General features: G+C 41.6%; 1 protein-coding gene across 3 annotated transcripts in view; it reads right to left on the bottom strand.

Moving 5' to 3' along the window:
- The window catches only part of NRK (Nik related kinase), a 74,367-nt gene that overhangs the window by 3,172 nt on the left and 56,285 nt on the right, over positions 1 to 14,910 (bottom strand). The window contains exons 22-29 of one of the 3 annotated variants that reach the window (XM_088151768.1): positions 13,447 to 13,617; positions 12,623 to 12,752; positions 11,654 to 11,812; positions 10,136 to 10,279; positions 8,106 to 8,240; positions 6,763 to 6,863; positions 6,014 to 6,163; positions 2,123 to 2,282 (exon numbers count right to left, since the gene is read on the bottom strand). In XM_088151768.1, the coding sequence (XP_088007894.1) occupies positions 2,123 to 2,282; positions 6,014 to 6,163; positions 6,763 to 6,863; positions 8,106 to 8,240; positions 10,136 to 10,279; positions 11,654 to 11,812; positions 12,623 to 12,752; positions 13,447 to 13,617 (1,150 nt within the window). Of the gene's footprint in view, positions 1 to 2,122; positions 2,283 to 2,310; positions 5,577 to 6,013; positions 6,164 to 6,762; positions 6,864 to 8,105; positions 8,241 to 10,135; positions 10,280 to 11,653; positions 11,813 to 12,622; positions 12,753 to 13,446; positions 13,618 to 14,910 lie in introns of those variants that run through there. The other 2 variants (XM_088151770.1, XM_088151769.1) reach the window with 2 other exon arrangements.

Raw genomic sequence — 14,910 nt, 5'->3', positions numbered from 1 at the left:
ATCTTTTCTTCCTGCAAAAGAGATCTCCAGGATCCAAGTCCCCGCTCTTCTGGCCTTTGAGAAGAAAGGTCCAAGGTCATCAAATGACCTTCAGGGCAGCATAAAGATTTAAACACCGGTCCATATATTCCAACAAAACAGCTCAGTCATACCTCACAGTAATTTTAAACCATGACTTGTTAACCAAGTCTTGATGGGTAGGGTCACATGCAACACTAGCTGAACCACAAATCCACCATATTATGGCTGAGCATAAGGGAAACAACATGTGTTGTTCTGAAGCAACTTCTCAGCATCCATTCTATGGCCCTCAGAAGACTTCCAAAATGTGCTGCCAAAATTCAGCAATGAAGCCAATTCTAAGAAGTCTGTGCAATGGAATCGGGGTGGGTGGGTGGGAGGTGGAAGGGTCCTACTGGTCAATCTGATGAAAGCAGCATCACCTGTTGAGATACAAGCCCCACCCCTTTTGTACATGCATTGTGACATCACCCAACCAACCAAGAGGGGCAGAGTTTGTGGCACAACTTGAAATTCCACCCCATTCCTAAGGCTAGAAACAAGACGCTCACACTGAGTTTTAATAAGATGAACTTCAATCTGGGAACAGAAACTACTGCAGAAGCAAAAAATAGGATGTTGTTACTGTTGTTGTACCTACTGTCTTTTCATAGGCATTTTCCAAGCAGGAAAATGGGTGCAACCACGCTCCTAATTCCATGGGTAATCTGAGTCTCTTGGGGAACCAGGAAAATATACCCCCCCCCCCTCAATCCCTGAAATTTCACAGAGGGCACACAAGTTAAGTGTGAAGCAAGCTCATGGTGTACCTTTATCCAAACCAATGGAAGCAAAAAAGACCTGTCTCCAATGATGTTCCTGCTGTCTTGTTTTCAAAGCATTGGCCTCTTGTCCAGCAAAACCCTACCTTTCGGTTCTACATCTCCTAAAGAGTCAACAGCTTAAATACTGTAGTTTCACCCCTTTAATTTCCCCCTGGAGTTAAGGTTCCTTGTTCCAATTACTAGACTGACTATACAGGTCTAGTCTGCCTTAAATTCTTAAAAGCTCCCTATGTTTAATTTCTTGCCCTATATTGATTCTTCACTCTCTCCACTGGTTAAACTATTGCAAATAATTTTATTTTATTGATAACATTAATTAAGGAGCAGCTGGTCATAATAAGCCAGAATTAGCCTCCCAAAACAGAGCAGCTTTTACCTTTCTGGATATCTATTCATAGTGGGGAAAGTGTTTCCTGAGAAAACAGGCCCCCTTTGAGCTGTAACAAATGTTTAGGGAAAAACAAAGAGGACGCTTTTAGAAAAAAAGCTGTCCTTTCATCCCCGGTCTTTCTCCTAAAAATGCCTTCTTTGTTTTTGCTCGACATTTATTACAGCTCACCCAGCCTGGGTTTGACTACAGAAATCCATCTCCCTTGCTTCCACCCTTGCTCTTCCTTTCAAATATCAGGCCTGGTTCTGAACCAGTTTGGAGGCAATCCTCTGCTTTAATACAAAAATCAGATGTTCTGCCTTTTAAGCAGCACGTAGTACCAAAGTAGAAAAAAATACAGCATTCCAGATGCCTTCCAATAGTATTACAGTGAGTGGTAATCAAACCTGCCTCCCCCAGTATATTTTTTAAACTTCCAAACAGGTTCAATACCCACAGCTGAGATTTTTCTCTTCTAAACCTCACAGCTAATAGTTCTTCTGTCTCTGAGAACTTCACGCCATGCTGCTAATGCTAGATTGTCAGAGGCAAGAACTTGGCATTATACGGACAGTGTTCAACACTAATGTGCCATGGAGGAGAATTGTCTTGACATGTGTTAATTATACTGGGTCATTGTGATTCTTACTTTTAAAAAATATCATTGGGAAGTTGAACTGTTATCACTATGGCTGCACCACAGAGGAAATAACACAAGGCATCGTGCCTTGCTCTACAAAGTAACAAGAGTAAATGTGGGTTCTCCACCACCATGCTTGGTAAGTGCCCAAAAGAGGTTTAGATGAGGAGTGGCAAACATTAGCACATTGGCAGTTAGTGACACTTTCACGCATAGATGCAGAACCTGTTTCAGTGCGTCTTCAACTCCCAGTCCGTTTATACGTACCTACTGATGTGGGCATTTCTCCCCATTGCAAAATGTTTTCTTTTGAGAAGTGCCCATAAATGTCAAGGTAGACTCCTTCATCTTCATAAGCCAGCAGAAGTTCCATCCCACTGGTATTGCGGAGAATGATAATAGCATGCGGATGAATATTTCCCTGGATCTGGAATAATATTTTATGAAGATTTACATCACGGAACAAGTTACAACTTTAGTAACTACAGTCCATCAATTTAGGTGTCATGACAGAGCATTAAAAATCAACCAGCTTGGAGATCTGAGAAGTGAAAAAGATTTATCTCTTTGAAAATGTCTATGTACTTTCTTCCATGTTCGGAGCTTATACAAATGAAAGAAATGTCTTTCTTTTTTAATATCAAGTCTTAGCTGCTACCTGGAAAAAGGTGTTTCTTTTTTCCCTCTTTAAATATCAAAGAGTGCCTAGAAGTTCCTGTTCAGTATTTCCCACTGAATTCTGTAAGTATCATGTTGTGAAAATAAATAAACCACAGAGTAATTTGGATGCTATAGGACTTGCAATAGCATTATAAAAATGATTGTAAAGGGCACTTTAGCATAGAAATTATCCTTTTAAAAATTCTAATGAACAACATTGCAGAATTATAGAAAACAGTCTAAAAATAAACGACAATAAAGCAATAGATTATATAAAAACACACAGGCAGACCAAGATTATCCTAAAGATAAGCTTTTTGTTTCTCAGTTCTGTTCTCAGTCATTTCCTAACACGGCATACAGAACTTATTAGTTTAGGTGGGGCAGGGATTTTGTTTTAAAGCTTTGCATTAATTCACCAGAAATCTAATCAAACTTCTGTTCTTTCTGAAAATGGGAAAAAATAGAATCATGAAACTCATCTAAGGAGGCCTTAGAAAGGGGACCCCCTGGACTGCAATGCTGAAGAAGAATTTTGTATGCATTTTATTTATCAATGTATGAGGGGAATGATGTAGGCAAGAAATTTTAATGCATTGCATGTTTTTGAAACATGCTATACACCTTCTGGTTCAACAAATTTGCAAAATAAAACAGGAAGCAATTTTCATTACAAGACTATTTTGTTTTACTAGTTCAGATATAATTTTTATAGACCAAGACCCACCATGACAGAAGGAGAGAGGCCACTGTTCATTTTATTTCATGCATCTTTTGATTCCACCCTTATTCTTACTTTTTGCCTCCTCAGGGTGTGTGTGTGGAATTGCCTGTTTTTCTACCTTTTGCCTCAACAAACACTGATGACTAAAGACTGCACAGCATAAAGTTCGGTGAAACACAAGAATAAAGTTGTGTCTCAGTCTGGGGTTTCTTAGAAGTTTGATAAACTTAGGAAAGGGGAGGGAGAATGCTGCCTGAGGGAGAGACTATTATCCAAAGAAAGGACATTCATAGTTGCCCCTTGGCTGCCTCATCCCTAGGAGGACAGAAGAGCGTCACCCATGAGAAGTCCACCAAAGGGATCTTCTCCTTTGAAAGAGGTTGCAAAACTCAATCCGCTGTCATCAAAGGGAATGAACACTGATTAAAAACAAGTTGCAGATTAGCTTTCTGCATGACATTATATGAGATGGTCAACCCGGATGCTAAGGGGAGTCTACGGATGGATTTCCCCTAATCTCTCTTTTTATCTTTAAAATCAACATTTGGGGACAGGAAGGCATTCAAGATTGGCGTTAACCCCGCTCCCCACGGGTTCCTTTAAAGACAATCTCACCAGATGGAACATTCCTTGTGGGGACATGGTCCCATACCTTCTCCTTTCACCTAAGCAAATAGCCCCTTCAAGAAGGGCTGGAATTTAAATCAGGTTAATGTTAATTCCTTTCCCCTAGCATCACATCACCCTCCAATCTGCTTTGATCCAGAGAAAAACCCTGTTTAGTATACTGTAAGTCCCAGTGGTTCTCTGGTTGAATTCCAGCCATTTTCCAGCCTTACTTCTCTTTCTCTAAATAAATACACACATTCCTTGAAGGTCATCTAGAGGCTTATACATAAGACACCTTAAAACCCACAGATAAAACACATACAGGAGAAACAAGTAGTGCTAAAAAACAAAAACAAACCCTCTTTGGCACATACTCCATTCACATGCAGAGGAACCTTACAGTTCATGCTATAAAATTTTCAAAGAGCTTTAAGCAATTTAGAATATATAATTTCTCAAATCCTAACATACAGAGAGAGAGAGAGAGAGAGAGAGAGAGAAAGGATTTATAGCAGCATCCATAAAGCGAGGGCTTTGTTATTATAAAAAAATCAGGAGGTAAAACTAATTCTGTAGACCATCCCACTCCTACAATACAGGAGACAGAAGATCCTCAGAACCAAATTAAGTTAGGCGGGATGGCTACCACCAGCATTTTCACAGAGTGAATGAATGTCAGAACTGCAAAGGGCCTGGGCCTGTGTTCTTCCTCCCGAACTTGGGGGCAGAAAGGCCTGAATGCAGTTCTGTGCCAAGGAAACCTTACAAACAAGGAAAACCACAAGAAACTTTACTTGCCAGATGTATAGGACTCAGCCCACGCATGTAGTCTGGGGTCTCAGCTGCAACTATCCGCAACACCAGAATGGGGATCCAGAGCCAGAAAGCTATTTTAATGTGCTGCCTTGGGTAGACTGGCATGGGCAATCAAAGCAGAGGGCCAGAAAGCAAGAAGGCAAATCAGAGAAAGAAAGATGTCTGTCTTCAGTCCGTTGGCTTTAAAAGATGCTGGCTCTGAACTGGGACGAGGGGACTTTCAGAAGAGAATTATTCACATCCCAAATCCTGATAGCTGCAGCTCAGAAGGAGAGACTCATACTTCAATTTCTGCACTCTTGTGGGAAAGTGTATTTTTAGGGTATTCCATCTTACGGTGACAAGTGAGCCGAAATAGGAGTCACAAGTCTCCTGTGGGAGACCCCATATTGAGGGCATTTGACTGGGAAATATTGCTCCTCGTGCAGATAATTAAATTGGGAGTTTGCCACTGAACCAAATCTTTTCTTTAAAAAAATTATCCTTTTCCCTTGGAGGCTTACTTTTTATTCAGGATGTCAGATGACCTCCTTTCTTCTTCATATCCTGTCCTAAAAACCAGCTTATTTTGCATGTGCTCAGGGGAAGTGTCCAAAATGAATCTGGAACTAGGTAGTACTTGTGATTGATTTTTTTTTTTAAATCAATGGCTAAGATTCTTTATCTAATGACCATGCTAGAAAATGCCAGGAAACTGAACAGGAGAAAATGCAAACAGAGAAAGCTACAGGAAAAAGAGGAGGCAAGATAAATTTGACTTCTACCCACTCACAGCTTCTCCTCAGCCCAGCACCATGGCAGAAAAGCAACAGCAAGCAGGATTTTAAAAGATGAGATGGCCTCACAAACTTCCTCTGAACTTCTACAGATGGTTGCATCAGCTATGATGATTTGACTTCATATTTCTCCTCTCTCAGAGGTGCAACAGAGGGGAAAAAAGAGTAGAGGCATTTTCAGTGCTTCACTAAGCTAATCATCACCATAATTTTTATGACCTGATGAGAAGGTTGTTAGTGTGAATCATTTGCTAAAACCAAACGGATCCACAGAAGTCAGGGGAAATATTCAAAAATCAACCTCTCCCAACTGGGCACCCTCAAATGTGTTGATCTGAAGTCCCAGCAAAGGCCATGATGACCAGGAAATTCTCAGAATTGAACCCCACACATCTGGAGGATGCCTGAGCTGGGAAAATTGTCCTACATAATGACAACATCATCAATAAAGATGGATAGTTACAGATGTAGTGCTACACTACCGTCTAGCAGAGTCTATATCTAACCTGCATGGGCTGAAAGATTCACGCAGATGTCATGATCCTTTAAAATGACTCAACGAGAGATACTTACATGTGTCGGCAAATATAGGTCATACACTGAGCCAGAGTCCACATCAATAGCATGAAATCCAACTGCTGACCCATAGATAACTTTCAGCCTCTGTCCATTCTCCACAGTCAAATCAACCAAGAGTGGTTTTTGAGGAAGAGAGGTGAAAGACTGCAGAGAGAGAGAGAGAGAGATCAACACATGTTGCTTTATTATTGGGGTACTGATGACATGCAGCGATGAACCTGGGTATGAGCAGGTCACGTGACCATGAGCATCCATGGGGGACCCAAATGTGCAATATGGTGGGCATGGCATTGTACGTGTGGTACTGATGCCCATACAAAAGGGGCGGGGCATGGATGGTGACACCGCACTCGCCATCTTGCTGATCTTGACATCAGTACATGTGACTCAAACTACCTGTCTATGCATGCTCCAACTTTCTTGCCAAGTAACTAGAAAAAAGGGAAGCACAGACAGAAAAAATAGAGACAGAGTTGATACAGATAGAAAGGCAGATACAGGTTGAAAAGAAAATCAGTCAAGAGTTTGGGTAAATCTACGGTACAGACTTACAACAGATTTATGCCACTTTCCCTATCACAACTGCCCCCCTCATCTGCAAATCTGCAAATCCCGTGAAGTGCAATTTGATGGCTCTTGAAAATCCTTTCTGTAAGTTCCTTAGCCTCCATCACAAGTCAAGTGTTCACAAGGATCCTCAAAAATAAGACACTAATTAAATTGGCCTAAGTTCTACCATTTACCTTAAAAGCCATAAATTTATGATACGGTTTGGGAGCCCAGGCATAGACTTCAACTGAATTCTTCACCGCAATCACAAGAAACTTGATCCTCTCGTATTTCACTAGAAAGCAATCATTTCTTTTTTAATTGGCTAGGCATAAAGATTGGGAGAACATTCTAAATCACTGTTTAAACAGCAAGAGCACGCAGTTCAATGTAACAGGATTTTGATCTACTGTGAATGTGATGGGATTTGATCTACGACACCCTAGATAGCTGAGGGTTATGCAAAGACCTTGGCCTGTTTACATGATTACTTATCCGAGGATTCCAACCCCTAGATCTACTACAAGTCCTGATTTATATGTTCATTCAGAAATAATTCAAAGCTGAAATGAGCTGAAAGTAATCAAGCCCTAGCAGAGTCATTATGTAATGACTTATGTTAAAAACAGAACATCAACGATAATATAAATCTTGGTAAGATATTATCTCAATAGCGTGAGTCTCATTCTACAGATTGTGTGCAAATAACCTGTCTCAGCATACTGTATATAGATGCAAGATATATGCTGGAATCCTGCTTTGTACAAACAAGGGTTGTATTAACCTCCAAATTGAGATTGTGCCAATAAATGCAAAGAGACTGGTTTCTGTCATATATTTCTATGACAATTGCTTCTGTGAATTTCTTCCGCATCTCACATGCACATAATAGTCCAATACATCTATGGGACATCCGGCTGGCCAGCAATGTTCAACACACACTTCAAGAATCTGTTCCACAAGCCTCTTCCAACTGGATGCCCACCAGATGTGTTGGATTTCAATCCCCATAATCTCCAGTGGTGCTCTCTGAAGATGATGGGAGTTGGTCCAACACATCTTGAGGTCATGAAAGCTGGGAAGATTGAGAAAGGCTGAGTTGTGGAACATTGGGTAGCTTTGGGGAGATGAAGCTAATTTGATGATCAACTCCCAGAACTTCCAAGAGCCCTATGGTGAATTATATTATTTGGATAATGACGGGAAGGGGACAGGAAAGATGTTTCTCTTCTTGTTGTTACTATACTTGCTCATAAATTAAGGGAGAAATAAAGAGATGGGGGAGTATGTTTAAGTCCTGAGAGATGGAAGGATCTTGGCGGAGTTGTGTGCCTGGCAGAAGATTTTCTCTGGGATTACAATTTTGAATTTTTGAGAAAGGAGGTTCAAAGCTTAGAAGTTTCATCTAGCCTGATATTTGGGTGCTGGGCTGGAATCCAAAATAGGCTTGAAAGAATGACCCTCATTTTGCCTGACCCACATTTTCCCTGTGTTCAATTGCCCCTCAGTGCCCTTGCAGGAAAGGGAAGACCCTCACCAACTTTGTAGTGTATGCAGCCTTCTAGGTCGCCCACTGACACCCAGCCTTGTCGTCTCTCCACATCAGGATCGTTCCGCAAGATCTTGTTTCGTAGCCAAGACAAATAATATACCCGTAGCTTATTTTTTTTGCCTGCATGGGTTGGAACAAAAGCAAAAAAAAGGAGCATATCAAAATTTACTTCTGCAATTGACTGCATCACTGTCATGGTAGGGCTAAGCTGGGTCACATCTCTGGTCCAGCAGGAAGATCCAAAGAGTTATGATGAGGAGTATCATGGTCAGGTGCCTTATTCTGAACCAGTGTTGTCTACTCGAAGTAGCAAATCCTCTCTGGAGATTCAGAGAGGTATCTTTTCAAGATTGCCTTACCTAAGAACATTTTAAATGAGGGCACCGGAGACGAAATCTAGGATCTTTTGCAAAACATATGCCCTGCCCTGAACTTTGGTCCTTGGATCAGCACAATTCATGCATTTTTATAGCAACCGTGCTCTTCTATGGTGAACATCTGTAAGCTTGGTTAGGTTTATGGATCAACAACATTCAATCGAGCTTTTTTAAGATGAGCCAAATTTTAAAAGAAGGGTCTTCTTAGTGCCACTGACAGTAATTGCTCTGGCTCACCTCCCATGTGAAACTGATCATTTGTGTCCCTAAATAAATGCGTTCATCTGCATCACAGCAGCGTCTTCATTCAGCACCATAAAGCAACCTTCCTATTCTTAATAAGACATCATACATCATTTCTTCCTTCATATCCAAGCCCTTTGATCCATCTGATTTTGGTGAATTCACCTGGCTTTAAAAATCAGTTTTCTTTTTTTAAGAAGTTGAGGGATTACTTTCATGTTTTCAGTGATACGCAGCAACAACAAACCGGGCCATTTCTGCAACTATGTAAGTGAGGTAATTTCATATGGCAGAATACAGAATGGGTTAATAATTGCTTTTCTATGCTTGGGGATGAAGAGTTCTGTGCATCCTGAACATCTGCAGGGTCTGATCTTACAAAAAGTTTGTTTTAGTCAAAATCATCACGATTTAGAATTGCCAGCCCTTTGAGGAAGGCCAGGTCAGGAAACAGACTCTGCAAGTCTGGCTGGAATATAACCTATATCAATATATAGGTTATAGCAGGGTTCCTCAACCTTGGCAACTTTAAGACGAGTGCACTTCAACTCCCAGAATTCCCCAGCCAGCAACTGGCTGGGGAATTCTGGGAGTTGAAGTCCATTCGTCTTAAAGTTGCCAAGGTTGAGGAACCCTGGGTTATAGTAACAGGATCTTGAAAGCCTGAGTTTTATCTTCCCTCCCTCCCTCTTATACTCCAGGGAATTAGGGAGGAGTAAGACTTAGCTTCTTACTCACACTTCCTCTTTCCTGGCTTAAAGCACATCTTTGCAATTGTCCACTCTGTCTGGTTCTTCCAAGGTCATCTCCTTGGCTCTCTAGCAGGGATCCAGCTACGTGTCAAACCTACCCACTCTCATGTTCCTCCCCCCCCAAAAAAACTATTGTCCTTTACAGATTTCAGTCCATAATTTCAGAACAGTGGTAGCACATCTATACAAGCCTAACCTTGACTCCAAGAACAGTTTAATAGCATTTTCCTGCAGTTATCTGTTTTCAGAGCAGGGATGCAATTCTCACTAAAGAAAGAAACCTTGATCAACTGTGTCTGTCTGTCTGTCTGTCTGTCTGTCTGTCTGTCTGTCTATCTATCTATCTATCTATCAAATTTATACACTGCCCATCTCACTATCTGTGACTTTAGGTGGCTCACATAAAGAAGCACAAAAACATTTTATTTAACGTCAGAAGCCAGTTTTAAGGGTCTGGGACACTCAAGCGATGTTGCAAACCTCATTTTAAGGAAGCCACCAAATATCCAGTGTTAGGAGGCAATTATATGAGGTTTGGCAAAAGCTGATGAGATTTTATAATCCAGTTTATGGTCCAATCCTCCCCCTCTCTCTTTTCTTGGTATCGTATATTAGGTCAGAAGTTTTTAGAGAACAAACAAACCTGAGATGGTAATTAGCACGTTCAGCCCTTCCAGCACATCCATCTGTTGAAAGCGTCTCCTGCTTATCAAGGAGTAAACTCGACCTTGTCCGCTGCGGTCTAGAAGCCACAATCCATTTTCAGACCCCACCAGTAAATTCACCCCTGTTGACATGCAAGAACACAGCATGGGCTACGAGTGATCTTTGACATGGCTGGGTCTGCTCACTGTAGGAAGTCCTCATTTGTTTTAACCTTGGTTTAGTAAAAGAAAATAGCCCTGAAAATCCAAGAGTGTGCCTGCCAGCAAATGTCTGGACCAAAGAAAATGCTGATGGGTTGCAGATCCAAACGGAGAGAGGAAGGAGATGAGGTTTCCATTAGGTTGGGCCGTGGTTGATATGGTTGATAAGGAGCGTTGTGATGGAAAGAGTGAAAAAAAGAAGAAGGAACTGTGCAGCATGGAATTGGGGTGGGGAGGAAAAGGAAGCCACTAGCAAGAGGCTGATAAGAAGATAGCATTCTCCACCTCAGCACACATATCATTACCAGCTTTGCTATGCTATTCTGTTCTTAATTTAAAATCTTGGCCTCTTCCAAACATACATCAAACGAAACCCAGAGAGCTGTAAACTGTAAATTTACATTTCCTGGGATAATTTCTTCCTTGCATTTCACTCATTTATTTTGTTTCTCATTTAAGACTTAAGTCAAAGCAGAAGGGCATGGGCAAAATATTGTACCAGCTCTGCGAAGCCTATCGCTGAGTTACTTGATGTCGGAAAGATGGTAAATTAAAGCTGGTGGAGAACTACAAGATCAATACCAAGAATGGATCCTTAAACAACAGAGAGTATAGTCCCGCATTTGGTATATTGAACTTTGAGATAGGAAACCAGTGTGGCCATCAGCTGATGCCTACAGTACATTCCAAATTTGAGGGAAGTAGATGTATCCAGATGGGCACTGAGAGAAGACCTCGAAAGAAGCCACAGCTCCAGATCTCCTTCACTACTCTCAATTTCTCCACCAGAAACATGGTGATAGGCCCAGGTTCTTGCTTACAAGGGATGCGCAAGACCTTTCATTTCTTAGTTTTACATGAGAAAAAGAAGCAAGAACTGTGTACAGCAGCACCTTCCTGATGTTCAAGGAAGATATAAGCCAGTAGGGACATTATCTTCCTAGTGCAATGTCTTCTCTCTAACTTTTAGTATTCAAGAATGGTTCCTTGACTGAACATCCATCTCTCCTGTTACCCTAGCATTCAATGACTGGGTCTAGATATTATACTAAGCCATGGCTTAACCACAGTTTGCTGAGTAGAGCATAATGCCTAAGTTCATACATAATACTGTTCCTTAAACCATGGATAATGCAATGTACTAAGGCAAAACCAAACCAGTCTGAGCAGGAATGAGGCAATGTGTGGCGTATTTAAGCTCTAAATTCCAAAGTGTGTGTCCTCCATCAGCTGAAAGGGCAATGTTATGACCCTGTTCGCTAGAATCTGTCTCTGCTTCAGACCAGGTTACTTACCCCACAATGCAGAACACAAGATCTCTGAATTAAACTTCTTTTTATATTTGCGGATTTCAGGGCTGTCGCTCTGCGGCCGGATATTTGTAGGATTCACATTGACAACAGAACCTTTTCTTGCATTTTGCCGGCTGGTGGGCTCCATTTTCACATTGGATGCTGGGAGGAAAAGCAGAAGAGAGTTGTGAAAATAGCTGTTTGGCCTGAATCGCAGCACATAAAGTTCCATGACATCTATATTCTCTTTTCTAATAACAGTGGCATTGATTATGATGGTGATTATGACTATGAGAGATTTGTGGAGCGGCAGGGAGAAGAATGGAAGAGAGAGTAGACATAAACTATCAAGAGACAGAACATGACTCTGTCAGCAGCTCTCTCATAAATGACAACTGAGTTCAGGTGGCAAGAAACCCAGGAAGAAGCCTTTCAAATAATTCAGAGACACTCTACCTTAAATAATTCCCTATAAATGAAGCTTGGAAATTCTTATTACAGTTTCCAAGTTCTGCATTTACCCCAGACTAGCTCTAGCCTTACTGAAATGTGGACAGTTCTTGCTTCCTTGGTCTTGCCCACCTACCTGGAGCTTGACAATGATGATGATAAGAGTCTTTCCAACCAACACTGAAGATTCTGGGGAGTGGTCTTGAAATTCTTTGTGTACAAAGCATATATTAATAGGAGAGAATATCTGTAACTCAGGGTTGAACTGTGGAGTCCTTAGGGTTCTCTGAGCTTATTTGTTTTCTTGCAGACGTTTCATTACCTGACTAGGTAGCATCTTCAAGTGCTAGATGTTCCCTAGTTGGGTAATGAAACGTCTGCAAAAAAACCACCAAGCTCAGAGAACCCCAGGGACTCCAAAGCATATATTCTACCACTGAGCATTGGCCCCATCCTGGATGCCAGAAATTATAGTTCAACCCACTTGGTAAAAGAAGCAAGCATGACATTGTCTATACTCACGGGAACCAGAGTTTGGTCCAGTTGGACTGGAAGGAGGTGAGATTTGGAGAAGCCTAGGATCAATGAATGATGTAAAAGATGATGTAGAGGAGGAACTATTTTTGGAAGGAGTACTGTCAGTGTTCTGTGCCTATCATAAAAATAAGAATGAAAAAAGAAATTAAGAAATATTCCTGCAACTGTTTGCAGCAATGGTACCAGAGCCACAACAGGTGGACTGGATATTACGAAGGTAGTACTCAACCTTGTGAGATCTTGCATTTGACTCCTTGGGGTGCAGCCTTGAAATGTAACTGCTGTTTTCGCTGCTACAATAGAGATCAGCAATTGGAGTCAATCCAGCTAAAGCCACTCAAAATCCAACAGGGTAAGAGGCATGACAGTGAGCAAAGGATTGAGTCATACTCTACTTAGGAGCATGATAGAAGAGATTTGCTCCACCACTATCTTATCTTTAGATGAGAAAAGTGAATGTGGATAATGGATCTAGAATATGGGAAGGAGCCGGAAGTAGATCTGATAAACCCCTGGGAAATTAGCAAGGGGTTACAATAGCAAAAGCAAAAGAGCTCCTTCAGCCCCCCGCAGATGGAATTTCTCATCAATAGTAACCCAGATGCGTTACTTCTCAGGGCACAGCTTTAGTCCTAACTTGCCTTGCATTTGCGCAGAGCCTACCAACTATTAGACAATTTGCCACTCATTTCCCTACCATTTCTCCCCCATGCATTTAGGATGTTCTAGTCACCAGGGGTTCATAATCCCCTATTTTAAAAATCCAGACTTTTAAGTTTAATATTTTTTATTGGTTTAGGAGCCTTGACCTTGTTAGCAGTGGGGTTGTTTTGAAGTTCCTGACCAGCAGTTTTCAGCTGGTTTGCTGAACAGTCGGAAATCTGACTCTGTTGTAGGAGGTCAGGAAGTAGGTAATTTTGGTTATTCATGTTCCAGAGTCCTTCACGAGTGCCACAGCCACGTTTTCCTGCAGCATAATCCTGCACCAAAGAACAAATTGAACACCTAGCTTGCAACCAGAGTTAGGGATGTATTATATGCCCCTCCATCCCCCTCCCCTTTCTTCCTGTTTGTGGCAGCACTTAAGGAAACCAATTCTGGCAACTTTTCCAAATCTTTATCCTATATCAAAGCTAATGAAGATCAGATGATGGCAGAAATGTCAACACTTTGTGGATCGGGGGAATGGAATAAAATAATATGGTGATAAAAATGGGATGCTGATGTACAACACATGCTTCAGAAGGCCCTGGCCATGGTCTGTGGGCATCCTGTGATGTTTATCTTCAAAGTTGTCCACCAGCATTATCTATCCTCTCAGTTGCCTGAGATCAAGAGGCAAAGAAACCCTAGCATGTCACGAAAACAGCATTAAAATGGGAAGGCTTCTGTGTCTTATCAACAGCATCACTTTGCTTGTTCACATCTGTAACAGAAAATCCTCAGTCATTTCTTCCAGGTGTGAGAATGGTGGCTGAGTGAAGCAGGACTTTTCCAGAATGACCTTAAAGTCTGGAGTGAGCTGGAAGGAACAGAACTCTTCCTTGCCAAATTCTGAGAAAGCAGCAAGAGGTATGGCCACTTATTTTTCACAAAATCCTTGGCCATTGAAATCAAGAAAGCCAATCGTGGGCTTCTCTTGCTATTGAAATGGACCTTCTTCCAACTGTATTTGTGAGTTGCCATGAATGACAGAAGAAGTGGATGTGGGATATCTTTTATTTCTTTCTACCGGAATGCGTAAAGAGTAATTTCACTGCACACACACCAGATTGCCTTTTATTAGAATGTGCTGTTTCATACTGAACTAGGCCTGCAAACTTAAGCCACCAGCAGCTTGGCTACAGGCCCGGTTCTGGTTCTGATAACCTTTGAATCCTTTCAGCTTTACGATCCCATGAGAGCTCTGGATTTGAAGGTCTGGCAATTCTGGAAACGTCATGCCTCCTATGTACAGCCACTGCAGATAATGCTAGGCTTCCTCTTCCCCTCCAAGCTCCGTTGAAGCCGGAACCCAGAGAGATGGTTTATTGCTGGCACAGAAGACCGAAACTGTCTGCCATGCAGTTTGCTATAAGAGATAAACAACTGGCTGGAACGAAGCATTTGCAGATGCCAGCAGGTACGCTGGCAGACAGCACCGTGAATCCAGAGGTGAAACAAAGCTTTAGAAGCCAAATCACTAACTGGGAAAAAATGGAAACACGGAGGAGACTGGGAAGTATTTACCTCCCACAACACTTCCATTTAAAGCACAAAACACCAATCATAAT

The sequence above is a fragment of the Python bivittatus genome, unplaced genomic scaffold (assembly GCF_059951505.1).
Source record: "Python bivittatus isolate LINGU-HERP-01145 unplaced genomic scaffold, Pbiv_v1 ctg000670_np1212, whole genome shotgun sequence".
NCBI classification, from domain to species: domain Eukaryota; kingdom Metazoa; phylum Chordata; class Lepidosauria; order Squamata; family Pythonidae; genus Python; species Python bivittatus.
This window is presented reverse-complemented; position numbering and strand designations above follow the sequence as displayed.